The sequence below is a fragment of the Sapajus apella genome, unplaced genomic scaffold (assembly GCF_009761245.1).
Source record: "Sapajus apella isolate SASKATOON/1434 unplaced genomic scaffold, GSC_monkey_1.0 scaffold107, whole genome shotgun sequence".
NCBI lineage: Eukaryota > Metazoa > Chordata > Mammalia > Primates > Cebidae > Sapajus > Sapajus apella.
In genome coordinates, this window is record NW_022437047.1 from 2,611,051 (window position 1) to 2,627,891 (window position 16,841).

The 16,841-nt window shown below is 43.8% G+C and overlaps 1 protein-coding gene across 3 annotated transcripts; it reads left to right on the plus strand.

Moving 5' to 3' along the window:
• Positions 1-304: 304 nt before the first annotated feature.
• Positions 305-15,148, plus strand: TMEM254 (transmembrane protein 254). 3 transcript variants are annotated; one of them, XM_032259228.1, is made up of 5 exons: positions 4,154-4,199; positions 4,342-4,445; positions 4,644-4,703; positions 8,315-8,550; positions 13,414-15,148. In XM_032259228.1, the coding sequence occupies exons 1-5, from the start codon at positions 4,166-4,168 to the stop codon at positions 13,532-13,534; spliced, it is 555 nt and encodes a 184-aa protein (XP_032115119.1). In that variant the 5' UTR covers positions 4,154-4,165; the 3' UTR covers positions 13,535-15,148. The 3 variants fall into 3 exon arrangements, with proteins under 3 accessions (XP_032115121.1, XP_032115120.1, XP_032115119.1); XM_032259230.1 differs by lacking the exons at positions 4,154-4,199; positions 8,315-8,550 and adding an exon at positions 305-642; XM_032259229.1 differs by lacking the exons at positions 4,154-4,199; positions 8,315-8,550 and adding an exon at positions 796-1,034.
• Positions 15,149-16,841: the final 1,693 nt, after the last annotated feature.

Consider the following 16,841-nt stretch of genomic DNA (forward strand, 5'->3'; position numbering starts at 1 on the left):
GCACACGCCATCACGCCCAGGTAACTTTTTGTATTTTCAGTAGAGCCGCGGTTTCACCATGTTGGCCACGCTGGTCTCAAACTCCTGACCTTAAGTGATCCACCCGCCTCAGCCTCCCAAACTGCTGTAATTTATTCCAACATCTAATTCATTCATTCATTCATTCAGACAGGGTCTCGCTATGTTGCCCCGGATGGTCTCAAACTCCTGGGTTCAAGCGATCCTACCGCCAAACGTGCTGAGATTACAGGGAAACGCCACCGCGTCGGCCCCAATATCTTTATCTTAAACCCGAAACGTCACAGAGAAGAGTCTCCCCTACAAGGTGACAAGCCCGCCAGATCTAAGCCCAAGTGTGATTCCAAGGCCCCCTGTACTGGAACCAGACAGGGTACTGGGGCCAGACAGGGAGACTTGCTCACAGGGAGCTCCCAACCTGCACCAACGTCATCCTGCGCGGGTGGCCGGAGGAGCGCGGCCCCGCCCCGGCCCAGCCTCCGCGCTCGCGCTGGACATTGTCCAACCGCGCGCTCCGAGGGAGGTGCTGCAACCATGGCTACGGCAACCAGCGCTGCGGCCTACTTCCAGAGAGGCAGTCTGTTCTGGTTCACAGTCATCACCCTCAGCTTTGGCTACCACACAGTAAGCGCGGCCGCTGGAGGGCCACAGTCGGGCCAGGGAGCGAGTGCTCGGTTCACCGCAGGACCTTGGCCCGCAGGCCGGGGGAGGTCGTACAAGCACAATCCCAGCTCCCACGCGCTTGGAGCAGAGGGGAAGAGCCGAGACTCCGGAGTGAGACGCAGGCGCACTGGTCCGCCAGGGTCTTGGGCGGGCGCCCGGGCCCCTGAGAAACCGGCTAGCCAGGCTTTTCTTATATAGGGGCGGGGACGGTTGGGGAGTTCCCAGCCAACTCTGTGTCTAAGTTTTCTAAGAGGATGGCAAAGTCGAAGGCCAGCAGCGCGGCTACCGCCTATTTCCGTCTACCCAGACCCTTGCCCTCTCTGGTCACAGTCCTGGGGCTGGGCTACTTCGCGGTGAGCTGTGGGGCTGGGGCGGGGGCGGACGCCTGTTTTGTCCCGCCGGGCCCTCGTAGGGCGAGGGGCGCTGTGGGAACGAGGTCTGTGCGCACGCGCGGCTGACGATTGCCTAGGTTACTCCTGTAAGCGGAAGTTCGGTGGGCTCTTGGGATGGTTTCTGCTTCCCAGTGTTCCTGCTTTGCGTCGTTACCTCTGCTCTGTTACTAAGGGGTTCACCGAGCCTAAGCCTCTCACGAAGTGGGAAGTCAAGTTGACAGGCTGCCATAGGCCAGCCAAGGCAGAATAGGGCTTCCGCAGCAGAATGTTTGAACCAGTGGGAATCGCTTGGAAAACGGGAAAAAACATAAAGGATGGGTAGGATTTAAGTGGTAAGACGTTATAGAGCCGATATAACTGTTACGACATAGGTGTGGAAGCAAGAAGGAAACTGTACTGAGAAAAAGCGACGTTTGGCTGAGAAAGAATCTGTTTAAAGGATAACGAGAAAGATGCGTGGAAAAGTAGGTTGTGGGCTAAGGTGGTAACTTTTTTTTTGGTGGGGGGGACGCAGTCTTGCCCTGTCACCCAGGCTGGAGTGCAGTGGCGCGATCTCGGCTCACTGTAACCTCTGCCTCCCAGATTCAAGCGATTTTTGTGCCTCAACCTGTAGCTGGGATTACACCACGCCTGGCTAATTTTTTGTATTTTTAGTAGAGACGGAGTTTCACCATATTGGTCAGGCTGGTCTCGAACACCTGACCTCAAGTGATAAGGTGGTAAAATTTTGAAGGAAGGCGAAGCTATTGGGATATACCAGTAGATCCTGGAGATTGGGGATTTGTCATGTCCACAGAGGTGTTTGCTGGTGTAAAATCTGACTACCTCTGTCCTGATTTCCTTGTATTAAAGTGGAGGTGTTGAACTGAAAATTTTCAAAGGTGAATTTTGTTTTACAATTCTGTGCCTGTGACTAGTTAGAATATAATTAGAGGAAAGCTTTGAGGACTTCAAATTGGGATCTTGCAGAGCTGGCAGATGCTCCCCCTGCCCTTGGGTTTGGGAGGATGCAGTGGTATTTGTGCTTTATTTAAATTTCAAATGTGAGACAACATAGTGAGAGAGGGAGCACTGCTCTTGACAAAGATATGAATAGGACAATACATTTTGAAACTGTTGGCAGTTATTCTCAGGAAACTCTAAGCTGGTAGAGGTTACAACACAGAGGCTGAGAAAATGTTAAGGTTACAAAAAACGTGATTAAGCAGTTGCTATTAAAATGTCACAAACCTTACCTCATTTATTTTCCATCTCTTTGCAGTGGCTCGTTCTCAGTTTTAGAGGTACAAAAAGGGAAAGCTGAGAAATGAATTCCAAATTAAGCAAGAGTTTTGTCTCAAGCCAGTTTCTGCAGTAAAGAAACTAACCAAAGCACATAAATTCAAAATTTGCTAATATCTTTTATGAAACACTGATTTTGGTTGAATGTATTAAGAATAGGAGTCATGGCTGGGCATGATGGCTCACACCTGTAATCCCAGCACTTTGGGAGGCCGAGGTGGGCAGATCACGTCAAGAGATCGAGACCATCCTGGCCAACATGGTAAAAACCCATCTCTACTAAAAATAAAAAATTAGCTGGGTGAGGTGGCACGCGCCTGTAGTCCCAGCTACTCAGGAGGCTGAGGCAGGAGAATTGCTTGAACCCGGGAGGTGGAGGTTGCAGTGAGCCGAGATCAAGCCACTGCACTCCAGCCTGGCAGCTGGCAACAAAGCAAGACTGTTTCAAAAAAAAAAAAAAAAAAGAATAGGAGTCAGCCAGGCACGGTGTTTCATACCTGTAATTCCAGCACATTGGAAGGCTGAGGCGGGCAGATCACTTGAGCCCAGGAGTTCGAGACCATCCTGGGCAACATGGCAAAACCCCATCTGTACAAAAAAAAAAAAAAAAAAAAAAAAAATTAGCCATGGGCCGTACACGGTTGTTCACTCCTGTAATCCCAGCACTTTGGGAAGCCAAAGCAGGCAGATTGCCTGAGGTCAGGAGTTGGAGACCAGCCTGGCCAACATGGTGAAACTCTGTCTGTACTAAAGATACAAAAAGTAGGCTGGGCGCGGTGGCTCACGCCTGTAATTCCAGCACTTTGGGAGAGAGAGGCAGGCGGATCACCTAAGGTCGGGAGTTCGAGACCAGCCTGACCAACGTGGAGAAACCCTGTCTCTACTAAAATAAATATAAAAATTAGCCGGGCATGGTGGCACATGCCTGTAATCCCAGCTACTCGGGGATTATAGGCTGTGATCATGCAGTGGCATGATCACAGCTCACTGCAGCATTGACTGCTGGGGTCTCAAGCAATCCTCCCAACTCAGTACCCCCAAGTAGCTGGGATTACAGGTGTGGGCTACCACGATTGGCTAATTTTTATTTATATTTATATTTATATATTTTTTGAGACAGGGTTTTGCTCTGTCACATGATTTTGGCTCACTACAACCTCCACCTCCCAGGTTCAGGTGATTCTCCCCCCTCAGCCTCTGGAGTAGCTGGGACTACAGGTTCGTGCCACCATGCCCAGCTAATTTTTGTTATGTTTTGTTTTTTTTGAGATGGAGTCTCACTCTGTTGCCCATGCTGGAGTGTAGTGGTGCAATCTCTGCTCACCGCAACCTCCACTTCCCAGGTTCAAGTGATTCTCCAGCTTCAGCCTCCCAAGCAGCTGGGACTACAGGCGCCTGCCATCACATCTGGCTAATTTTTTTTTTATTTTTAGTAGAGATGGAGTTTTGCCATGTTGGCCAGGCTGGTCTCAAACTCCTGACCTCAGGTGATCCTCCCACCTCGGCCTCCCAACATGCTGGGGTTACAGGTGTGAGCCACTGCACCCCACCTCTATATACAATTTTTAAAAGTAGCTAGGCATTTTTTTTAGCTAGGCATGGTGGCACACACGTGTGGTCCCAACTACTTGGGAGGCTGAGTTGGGAGAATGGATTGAGCCCAGATGGTAGAGGCTGCAGTGAGTCAAGATCATGCCACTGCACTCTAGCCCAGCAGTGGAGTGAGACCCTGTCTCAAAAAAAAAAGAAAGAAAGAAAGAAAGAAAGGGGGGGGGGGGGGGGGGGGGGGGGGGAGGAAATGGAAGTCAAGAATGGAGGCCCAGATGACTGTTCAGAGTTTCTTTGGTCTATAGTTGTTTTCATGTTGTTTCACAGCCTTTCTCATATAAAAAAAAAAAAAACAAAAAAAAAACAAAAACAAACAAAAAAAAAAAAAACAGGTTTTAAGTGCCCTAATAGGTATTCTGTGTCTCTGGTTCTCTTTCAGTGGGTTGTCTTCTGGCCTCAGAGTATTCCTTATCAGAGCCTTGGGCCCCTGGGTTCTTTCACTCAGTACTTGGTGGACCACCATCACACCCTCCTGAGCAATGGGTAAGGAGAGCTGCACAAATGGGCTGTGGACACTGCAGCTCTGGTCTCACGGGAGACCTGGAAGGCCTGCAGCTGCCTTTTGGTATCTAAGAGTAGTGCTAGTTCACATTAAGATGCTTTTCTTTTTTGAGATTGCTGTGTTAGATTTCATCAGCAGATAACTATCACCTTAAAAAAAGACTTTTTTTTTGGTTTCAGGTATTGGCTTGCCTGGCTGATTCATGTGGGAGAGTCCTTGTACGCCATAGTATTGTGCAAGTAAGCCTTTGAAGTAACTCTTTGTCACCTTTCTCTTAGTATCTAACATAAACCAAGAGTAGCCACATTTAAATAATTCACACACTTGTAGGCTGAGAACATTTTCAGGGTAGAGAAGAATCCCCATACCTGATACTGAGCCTTCTGCAGAGGGAGTACCCAGTAAATGTTTGATGAATGGATTCATTTTGTTTATGTTGGTTAATCAATTACTTAGTTATCTAATTCAGATGTCTTTTGTTATTTTTTAACAAATTTTCTGGGTAGCCCCAACTAGACCAAAAGTCTAGGAGTCTGGCTTCTAGTTTACAAAACAGCTAAGTGACTGACCTAGGCCAGTGACTGGCAATACCCATTTTACAATTGAACCACCTGGGGAGCTTTTTCAAAATACATACGTCTGGTTTCCAGACCCAGAGATTCTGACTGGGTAAGTCTTGCCTCAGATATAAGAATGTGTTCTTTTTAAAAGCTCCACAGATAATTCTAGGATTCAGTGCTAGTTAAAAGCCCCCAAACCAGACTCCATTTAGCAGTTGCCAGTGTAGGTTAATACTGTATGAGAATACTAGAAAAAATTATTTTTATATTTGTACTTTATATAAGCATATATAGAAAGTATGGTACACTGAAAAACATGGTTATAGTAATGCTAAATTGCTTTTCAATTAATTTCTGGTCAAGATATTAATTAATTAATTGAGTTAATTTCTGGTCAAGATATACTATCACCTCTATTATTTTTCTATTCTAAAAGTAGAAAATAAGATACTCTATTACTGTTTTTCAATAAAAATAATCAATGTTAATTGGGCACTATTATATCAGAGACTGCTAAGTATGTTAAGTAGAATTATCTTACTCTGTTTTCTTGTTTATTAAACAAGCTAGACTAATTGAAATTCATTTTAGCTTTGAGACCAAAATTTTTTTTGTCACCCCGGCTGGATGGAATACAGTGGTGGAATCTTGGCTCACTGCAATCTCTGCCTGCCAGGTTCAAGCAATTGTCCTGCCTCAGCCTCCCCGGTAGCTGGGATTACAGAAGCCCACCACTGTACCCAGCTAATTTTTGTATTTTTAGTAGAGATGGGTTTTCATCATGTTGGCCGTGCTAGTCGCAAACTCCTGAGCTCTCAGGTGATCCACCTGGCTCGGTCTTCCAAAGTGCTGGGATTATAGGCATGAACCACTGTGCCCAGCCACAAGCTAGACTTTCTATGAAGTGGAGCAGAAAGTAACTGTATTCTTTCTTTCTCACCACTCTCCAAGTAAATTTGCTTTGTGGGTTGTTCTCCACCTTCCACCATATCTCTGGATGGAATTTCAAGCAGATCATAGGATTTCCAGTCACCATCTGATGTTATCCATTCTAGCTCAGTCTATTTGTTAAAACTATAAACCTTCTTCTAATTCAAAATGTCTGTTCTCATTCAGCTGGGGCTCAGGAGCCTGCAGTGGGGAAAGGGTGGAGTTGATGCCTTCTCTTGCACTCCACTTTCTTATCTATTCACTAGCAGTTGCTGCTTGTGGTCCCTTGGGATGGTGAGAATAGTTACAGAGAATAAGCTTCAGCTTTAAATAGCTGCTGCTCACCTGGCGCGGTGGCTCACACCTGTAAACCCAGCACTTTAGGAGGCTGAGGTGGTCAGATCACTTGAGGCCAGGAGTTTGAGACCATCCTGGCCAATATGACAAAGCCCCCTCTCTGCTAAGAATACAAAAAATTAGCCAGGTATGGCAGTGCATGCCTGCAGTCCCAGCTGCCCAGGAGGGTTAGGCACGAGAATCGCTTGAACCTGGGAGGCAGAGGCTGCAGTGAGCCAAGATTGTACCACTGTACTCCAGCCTGGGTGACAGAGCAAGACCCTGTCTCAAAAATTAAAATTAAAATTAAAATTAAAAAAACAATAAACAGCTGCTGCCTTGTGATCAGGCAGCTGGGTGCCGTGTATGTTGCGTTTCCAGTACTGGCTCTTTCTCTCTAGAGGGGGTGTGGTAGATTTTTGAGACACTGCTCATCACTAGGGATCTCCCTTATGCAGTTTCCTTGATGGTTCATTCAGATACCTCCATCAGCATGCCACTTGCAGTTTCACCCTCAGAGTCTGTGTTCTGGGGAGAATTACCCTTTTATTGAGATCACTTCCTTCCTTCAGGTGGGCCAGTGGTACAGGGTCCTTTTAAACCTACTCATGTCCAGTGCCTTCTACAGGATCTGTGTGGCTCACAGTAAACAACTTCCTTATCCCTCCAGTGGGATCATCTGCAAGTCCATCAGTTTGCAGTGTGGCCATGCTTCCTTGCTCTCCCAGCAAGCCGGCCAAAGCAGTGTTTACCCTTTGGAATCAGATATTAAACCCTTCCCCAGATTCCAGGGGACTCATGTCAAGCTCTACAAATGGTTTTGTTAAAGCCATTCTCTGGGCTTGTGGGAAATGCCACAGAGCACTAGGACCTCCTTCCAATGGCCTCTGCAGTATCGCAGTGGAATCTCGGATTGAAAGTGTCTGGTCCAGCCCCTCAACTTGGAATGTAGGAGCGCCTGACACCTATTTTGTTGTTGGCATTTCAAGTATCTGATGAAAACCAAAATACTCAAATTTATATAGTTTTTTTAAAGGGCAGAGGGAGAGCAGGCATAGAGGTTAGGTCACTATTATTATGTTCTTGAAATCATTTCTTTATGGTCTGACATGTTAGAATGTATCATTAGTCACTATAAATCAAAATAAATCCTCTTTTTATATTATGAGATGATGAATCTCAGCACTCTGGAAGGCTGAAGCGGGTGGATCACCTGAGGTCAGGAGTTTGAGACCAGCCTGGCCAACATGGTGAAACCCTGTCTCTACTAAAAATACAAAAATAAAAGATAGCTGGGCATGGTGGCTCATACCTGTGATCCCAGCTACTTGGGAGGCTGAGGCAGGAGAGTTGCTTGAACCCAGGAGGCAGAGGTTGTGGTGAGCTGCGCTCATGCCACTGCACTCCAGCCTGGGCAACAGAGCAAGATTCTATCTCAAAAAGGAAAAAAAATGTTATGAGACAAATGAAAAGAAGAAATAAATTTAGGTGAATGAAAACATACACATTTACAGCCTACCAAATAACTACTTGTAACATTTGGGTGAAATTTTTTATTTTTCATGCATATGTTAATTTTTTAATTCAGTAAGCATCATGCACAAAACACAATTCTGGACCCTAAAAAAAATACAGAAACAACCTTGGAGGAAAAAATCAGGTAGCAGGAAATTAACATTTAGCAAACACCTCCTCTGTGTTAGGCCCTAAATAAGAATTTCAATGCACAGTCAGGCTATTAATATGGAGTCTCTCAAATCCAATGTTTAAAAAATACAGTAAGCACTTTTTTGGTGAATTCCTTTTCACTAGAGATAAGATAAAGTTAAACTACGTGTTTAACTTTATAAGCACCATAATTATAATATTAAATAATTTCCCATGTTTTTAAAATCTCTAGGTAAATAATTTTAAAGTTTGCAAAAGAATCCTATAATTGTATATCCCATAATTATTTAATGAACCTTCTAACAATGCACATTTACTCTTTAACCATTTTATATGTTTCTTATTTTCTTCCTTAGGCTAAATCTGTGGATGTAGAATTACTGAGTGAAAGAACAATTATAAAGCTCTTGATACTGACTGCAAAATTGCTTTTCAGTAGGGTTTTTTTGCATTTTACATTTTCACTACCATTCTATGAAAGTGCCATTTTTGGCCAGATGCAGTGGTTCACACCTGTAATCCCAGCACTTTGGGAGGCTGAGGCAGGTGGATCACCTAAGGTCAAGAGTTCGAGACAAGCCTGGCCAACATGGTGAAAACACATCTCTACTAAAAATACAAAAATTAGCCGGGTGTGGTGGTGCATGCCTATAATCCCAGCTACTCAGGAAACTGAGGCAGAGAATCACGTGGAGGTTGCAGTGAGCCTGGCACCACTGCACTCCAGCCTGGGTGGTAAAGCGAGACTCTGTCTTAAAAAAGAAAAAAGAAAAGAAAGTGGAATTTTTGGTGGGGGTGGGAGGGCATGTACAAAAAACCCTTTGCTATTTTGGTAGATTAAAAAGGATATGTAGCCATTTTAACTTGTATTTATTTGATTACAAAGTGAGATTCGACTCCTCTTTGAAAGGTGCTTGTAGTTCTTGTTACATAATAATATTTTAACAAGAAAAATAGAGTGGTTTTTCCTTAGGGATAAATAAAATAGTGTCTCTTTGAGGCCAACACTCATGTTCATTGTTACCATTTTACAATCTGGAGTTTTCCTTTCAAAATATACGGGTTATTCTCTTCGTTCAGAAATTAGATTACTGCTGCCTGCATACCCCAGGTGGCTCTGCAGCCCTTAGAAAGGTTTTTCAGATTTTGCAAAAATTTGTCTGTAGAGTAGGTTTTATTACAGTATAGAAACAGAACAGAAGTTCTTGACAAGTGGAAGCACTCTGTGATAGGGCAGCCTCAAGTGCCCAAAACAGGTAAATTGTGAAAATTTTCAAGTAACAGAAGTAACATTTTTTCCTAAGGCAGGAAAAAATTTTTACATCTGCACAAAGATTTTTACTTCTGCCTGGGTCTTGGTGGAATCATTAAGGGAAATGTGAATTAAGAAAATTTTCTTAAAAGGCTTTTGTCTTTTAAATAGGCAAAATGAGCTAAGAATACAGAAAAAGGTGTTTGAATGAGAACAAGTTATGGTGACCCCAGAAAACTCCTCTGGGTGACCCAGCCACCAATTGTGACCCCTCTGGAGAAGGAGGGAACAGGCACTACTGTTGAGTGAGCCTGCTCTTCCAAGATGGCAACTCATCTTCATCTTTCTTTCCTAAGTATCTTACACATTTACAAGATCATATAAATTATTTTCTGGAACAAAATATTTTTCTTGTTTTGCCCATTTGAAAACAAACATGTCTGTTTTTATTTTTTATTTTTTTGAGATGGAGTCTTGTTCTGTCGCCCAGGCTGGAGCACACTGATGCAAGCTTGGCTCACTGCAACCTCTGCCTCCTGGGTTCAAGTGATTCTCCTGCCTCAGCCTCCCAAGTAGCTGGGACTACAGGCATGTGCTACCCAGCCTGGCTAATTTTTTGTATTTTTAGTGAGATGTGTTAGCCAGGATGGTCTCAATCTCCTGACCTCGTGATCCACTTGCCTCAGCCTCCCAAAGTGCTGGGATTATAGGCATGAGCCACCCTGCTAGGCCACATGTTTGTTTTTAAAAGTTAATAATGTGGTAAAAACTCAGTTTATAAAATTGAAAGTTGCAGGGCGTGGTTGACTCATGCCTGTAATCCAGCTGTATTTGTATATAGATAAAATATCTTCTATAATTGATTTCCGTTGTCATTTTGCCTATTTAAAATTTTATTTTATTTTTTAAGAGATGGGTCTCACTATGTTGCCCAGGCTAGCCTTGAGCACTGTGCTCAAGTGATCCTCCTGCCTCAGCGTCCCAAGTAGCTAGGACTGCAGGTGTGCCACTGCAATGGGCTAACATATGCCTATTTTTTCCCTTAAGGTCAGGAAAGCATCAAATATTTCTATTATTGAGTCTTCTAATGATGAAATGGTCTTTCTTTAATATATCTATAATTAAAATATATCTCCTTTAATATATCTATAATTTTAAAAGGTTTTACACATTGTTGTTAATTTCCAGCCACTTCTACTTTGAGATGATATTATAAATGACTTTTTTTTTAAAGATGAGGTCTCACTATGTTGCCTAGGCTGGTGTTGAACCCCTGGGCTCAAGCTATCTGGCTGCGTCAGTCTCCCAAAGTGCTGGAATTACAGGCCTCAGCCATCGAATCTGGCCGACTTTTGTTTATTTATTTATTTTTGAGACAGAGTTACACTCTTGTTGCCCAGGCTGGAGTGCAATGGGGTAATCTCAGCTCACCACAACCTCCACCTCCCAGCTCCAAACGAATCTCCTGCCTCAGCCTCCTGAGTAGCTCAGGTTACAGGCACGTGCCACCACGCCTGGCTAATTTCATACTTTTGGTAGAGATGGGGTTTCTCCATGTTGGTCAGGCTGGTTTCAAACTCCTGACTTCAGGTGATCTGCCTGCCTTAGCCTCCCAAGGTACTGGGATTATAGGTGTGAGCCACAGTGCCCCGTTGGTTTTTTTTTTGTTTGTTTTGTTTTGTTTTTGTTTTTTTTTTTTGAGGCAGAGTCCCGCTCCATTACCCAGGCTAGGGCACAGCGGCAGGATCTCAGCTTACTGTAACCTCCACCTCCAGGGTTTAAGCGATTCTCCTGCCTCAGCCTCCTGAGTAGCTGGGATTATAGGTGTGTGCCACCATGCCCAGCTAATTTTTTTGTATTTTTAGTAGAGACAGGGTTTCACCATGTTGGTCAGGCTAGTCTCAAACTCCTGACCTTGTGAACCACCTGCCTTGGCCTCCCAAAGTGCTGGGATTACAGACACACCTGGCTTATTTTTTTTGGATGGAGTCTAGCTCTGTCACCTAGGCTGGAGTTCAGTGGCATGATCTCAGCTCACTTTTTTTCATTTTCTAGTTGTTTGATGGTAGTTTGTATGAATATAGTCAATTTTTTTATGTTGACCTTATACCCAGCAACCTTGCTAAGTAAATTTATTCATTCTAATAGTTTGTAGATTATTTTCAGTTTTTCAGATATAAAACTGTCCAGAAATACAGTTTAATTTCTTTCTTTCAATTCTGTATACCTTTTATTTATGTTTCTTCCCTTATTCTACTGGCTTGAACTTCTAGCAGTGCTGACTAGAAGTGTGCCTTGTTCTTGACCTCAAAGGAGAGCTTTCAACATTTTGCATTGTGTTTATTCCAGTTTTGTAGATCTCGTCTATCAAAATTAGGAAGTTCCATGTATTTCTAACGTTGCTGAGAAATTTTACTAAAAATGAATGTTGGAGCTGAGTACAGTAGCTCATGCCTATAATCCCAGTGCTTTGGGAGTCTGAGGTGGGTGGATCATGAGGTCAGGAGTTCAAGACCAGCCTGGCTAACATGATGAAACCCTATCTCTACTAAAAATACAAAAAAAAAAAAAAAAAAAAATTAGCTGGTGCATGCCTGTTATCCCAGCTACTCAGGAGGCTGAGGCAAGAGAATCACTTGAACCTGGGAGGCGGGAGTTGCAGTAGGCCGAGACTGCGCCACTGCTCTCCAGCCTGGGCAACAGAGCAAGACTTCGTTTTAAAAAAAGAAAAAAAAAATATGTTGGGTGTGGTTGTAGGTGACTCACACCTGTAATCCTAGCACTGTGGGAGGCTGAGGCAGGAGAATCGGTTAAAGCCAGGAGTTCAAGACCAGCCTGAGCAACAAAGCAAGACACTGTCTCTACAAAGAAGAAGAAGAAGAAAAAACCTAGCCGGGCATGGTGTCACATGCCTGTGATGATCCCAGTGAGGTGGGAGGATACCTTTAGCCCAGGAGTGTGAGGCTGCAGTGAGCTATGATTATACCAGGCACTCCACTGTAGGTGAAAGAGTGAGACCCCATCTCTGGGGGCAGGGGTGGAAAACGACCAGATTTTGGAATTTATCAAATGCCACTTCTGCATTATTAAGATATTCATAGGATCTCTCTCCTTTAATCTGTTACTGTATAAAAGTACATTGTTTTTACATGTACTGTCAGTTGTTACTTCAAAAAGATACAGAGAAGTTTCTTTGACATTTGTTTTAAATAAGTCATCCAAATGAGACTTATTTATATACAGATGGTACTACAGCAAGCCGTTCACTTCCACTGGGTCTTTTTTTTTTTTTTTTTTTTTTTTGCACTTTGTTTTAGGCAGTTTAATTTGAACGATGTTACAGGCAGGTGTTTATCATGACTGTATACTAGGCTCCTTCTGAGCACTGTGTGTGTATTATCCCATCAGTCATCTCAACATTCAGTGAGATAGCTACTGCCATTCCCATTTTTCAGGTAAGGAGACTGATTCTGAGGGATACTGAGTGATTTTCCCAGGTCACAGCTGGTAGGTGGTCACGCTGGGATCTGTATCTGGTCTGTCTTCAGAACATTTGCTCTGAAGCCATACCAGTGCTTTTTACTCCCTCCACTCATCAGAATTACATGAGAAACAGTTTTATAATACTGTGCCCCAGACAGTAGCCAGACTGGTTCTCAGGGAAGGCTGTATTATCCAAAATACATTTATTAGAAAACAAGAAAGATGAAAAATAAATGAACCATCCAAGATAAGCCAGAGAAAAGCAGCAAAATAAACCCAAGGAAAGTAGTAGAAGGTATAATTTTTAAAAAATATAGGCCGGGCGCGGTGGCTCAAGCCTGTAATCCCAGCACTTTGGGAGGCCGAGGCGGGTGGATCACGAGGTCAAGAGATCGAGACCATCCTGGTCAACATGGTGAAACCCCGTCTCTACTACAAATGCAAAAATTCAGCTGGGCATGGTGGTGTGTGCCTGTAATCCCAGCTACTCAGGAGGCTGAGGCAGGAGAATTGCCTGAACCCAGGAGGCGGAGGTTGCGGTGAGCCGAGATCGCGCCATTGCATTCCGGCCGGGGTACAAAAGCGAAAACTCCGTCCCTAAAAAAAAAAAAAAAAAAAATATATTTAGAAGACAGTAACTCCCATGAAGCTGTAAGATGTAACATTCTGGTATTAAAACTTTGTTTTCTTTTCTTTTCTTTTTTTTTTTTTTTTTTTTAGGCACAAAGGCATCACAAGTGGTCGGGCTCGGCTACTCTGGTTCCTACAGACTTTCTTCTTTGGAATAGCATCTCTCAGCATCTTGATTGCTTACAAACCGAAGCGCCAAAAACAAACTTGAAGATGTCCAAAAGTTTGCTCTACACGTTTACATTCATGTTCACCTTTTTTTTGTGTGTAGGATAAGGGAGGTACAGTGTTTACTCAGTGATCTTTCTACTTTCTAGAATCTGACTGTCCTTCAAAGCTATTTCAGACCCTCTCATTAGTCATTTTTCTCTTATATGCTCTGGTTGAACTTGAATAGACCAGTTGTTACTTCAAAAAGAAACAGAGAAAGATTTTAGCTTTTCAGTTCTATTGGCAGAGGACTTCAGCTACCTTTTTATGGCCTTTGATTGTGTTGGGGCCCTCTAGGCTAAGCCACATACTAAATTGACTTTTTGGTTTGTATACCCTTGCTCCCATCCTCTGATGAAAACACCTTACCCTCACTACCACCGTCTTTCCTCTCCTTTCCCAAAGCTCTTTCCACCTTGCTGCACTAAGATAAAGTGTCACTTTCACCATACATCAATTCCACACACATTTATTAAGTACCTGTGAGGCAGGATCTTATCCTCTCAAACTTCCATTTCTCACCCTGCAGAGAAAGATAAGGAAGATGCGCAAGTGCCTGGAATGGGGCAGGCTAAGCGCCACATAGAGGCACGCTGAGAACCCGGAGGGGAGGCTGCAGAGTGCCTTCCCTGATGCTGCAGCCGGAAGTGATCCTTCCCTCCACCTGACCCCTGGGACACTGCTCTGTAGTGTGTGGGGTCTGATGGCACTGCTAGATTGCTCCTTCAGCTCAGGGCCACAGCTTAAACAGCTTTACCTTTCCCCTCAGCACCTCCCATTACCTTGCACACAGGTGTTCTATCCATGTTTATTGAACAAAGGACAGAAACTGATTTCACTTTCACTTGTTCATTATCATTCCAATTTTTATGTGAAAATGGCACAACCCATTTGGGGTACCCTCATCTCAAAAGAAAAGCACAAGACTACCTTTGACTGGTACCACCTTTTTTATGGGTTCCTTGGTGAGAAACCTTTATCTTTCTTTTTCACACTTTTCTATTCTCCAAAAGTGTCTCTTTCCAGCTCTGAATGATTCAAAACACACAAGCATTCCTGTTTAGAGATTCTAGCCCATGGATTATCTGGCTAGTTACTACCTCTCCTGTTCACTTGGTCATACTTTATTATTGCTCACAGGTTGGGGAAGCAGAATGACTGTGTCACCACTAGGAGCCATTAAGGCTTGTTCCCTGGAGGACTGCCTGCTTGTTCTCTGGGGACTAGTCCTCATTTCCCATCTGTGATACAGTGGGGCAAGTTATTTGTATTAAGCAAACATTTAGGAAAAACAACCCCCTCCCCAAAACAGAGTCCCCGAGTAAAGCACAACCCTGAAATATTATGAACTATGAATTGTCTCCAGTAGAGATAAATTTCTGCAAATACATCTCAGTCTTTCCATCTATTTCTCTTGTGATTAAGAAGCTGCTTTTTGGTAAAGAAGAGGATTTTTGGCCATATAGAGTTAGGCATCATGGAATTCAAACCAGATTTCTTAATACCCTGTCTTCTCCAAAGAGAAATAGAGACAGTAATAGTGGTGCTGGGAAGAGTATGGCAGATTATTGAATGAAATGGACTAACTTGAATAAAATGCTGTGAATTATCTCTAGCTGAATGGTTTTCTTGTATCTGTCAGTTTTGACATAATGATGCACATTTGATTCTTTTTCTCAAAAAGACTCTACTAGGGAACTGTTCATACGCTTCAGCTCTCAGTTTGTTTTCACTGATAAAGGAAGGCCAAACACGGTGGTTGTTGGGTATATCCGTATTATATTTGCAGAGCTGTCTGTGGCCCCTTACCTCCTCCAGACACAGTGAATCACTAGGGTAGACATGAGTGTCTCCTTTTCATTGTAGGATTGTCTCCTTTTTGCTTCTGTTTTTACTCAATGTTTGGTAAAGTCTATGTGGTACATAAGGAGTGTTCTGGCTTTTTTTTTTAATGCATAAAGTCCAGTATGCATCACTTAACAATAGGGATGCATTCTGAGAAATGCATTATTAGGTGAGTGCGTTGTTGTGCAGATTTCATAGAGTGTACTCACAAACCTAGGTGGTAGAGCCAACTACACACCTAGGCTGTACGGTACAGTGTGTTGCCCCTAGGCTACAAACCTCCACAACACGTAGAGTGTACTGAATGCTGAAGGTAACTGTAACACAATGGTAAGTATTTGTGTTTCTAGCTTTTCTTTATGTTGAGATTTTAAAAAAATGCTAGGCCGGGCGCGGTGGCTCAAGCCTGTAATCCCAGCACTTTGGGAGGCCGAGGCGGGTGGATCACGAGGTCAAGAGATCGAGACCATCCCGGTCAACATGGTGAAACCCCATCTCTACTAAAAATACAAAAATTAGCTGGGCATGGTGGCGCACGCCTGTAGTCCCAGCTACTCGGGAGGCTGAGGCAGGAGAATTGCTTGAACCCAGGAGACAGAGGTTGCGGTGAGCCGAGATCGCGCCATTGCACTCCAGCCTGGGTAACAAGAGCGAAACTCCGTCTCAAAAAAAAAAAAAAAAAAAAAATGCTAAACGGGCTGGGCGCAGTGGCTCATGCCTGTAATCCCAGCACTTTGGGAGGCTAAAGAGGGTGGATTACATGAGGTCAGGAGTTTGAGACCATCCTGGCCAATATGGTGAAAACCCATCTCTACTAAAAATACAAAAGTTAGCCGGGCATAGTGGCATGCGCCTGTAATCCTGGCTACTCGGGAGGCTGAGGCAGAAGAATCACTTGAATCTGGGAGGCAGCAGTTGTAGTGAGCGGAGATCATGCCACTTCATTCCAGCCTGGGCAACAGAGCAAGACTCCGTCTCAAAAAAACAAAACAAAAATAGCTAAACGTAGAAAAGGTACAGTAAAAATGTGGTGTTCTAATCCTATCGAACCACTGTCATATGTGCTATCGTTGATCAAAATGTCAATAGCCAGGCACATCTGTATAAAATCCTATCATCTTATGTGGGTTATTATCATGGCTTAGATGCAAAGGGGGATGTAGTGAGCACATGGTGAGGATCATTCCTTTCACAGACCCACAAACATCTCAGCGAGGTGAAGTAACTTGCCCAACATCACACCGAGAGGCATGACTCTGGGCCTCGTGTTCCCCACCTCCCCCATCACCCAGGAGTTTAGTAGTAAGTCTGTGAAGCAAAACAAATTTCAAATGGAGACATCTTGGCTTTGTGTGGTAGTCATGGTGGTGATATGGGAGAAACAGCTTTATGTTGAGTTTGGATGAGAAAAAGTCAGAGGCGTCTTGGTGGAAGCGACCATGGAAAAAAAGCAGACTAAACTG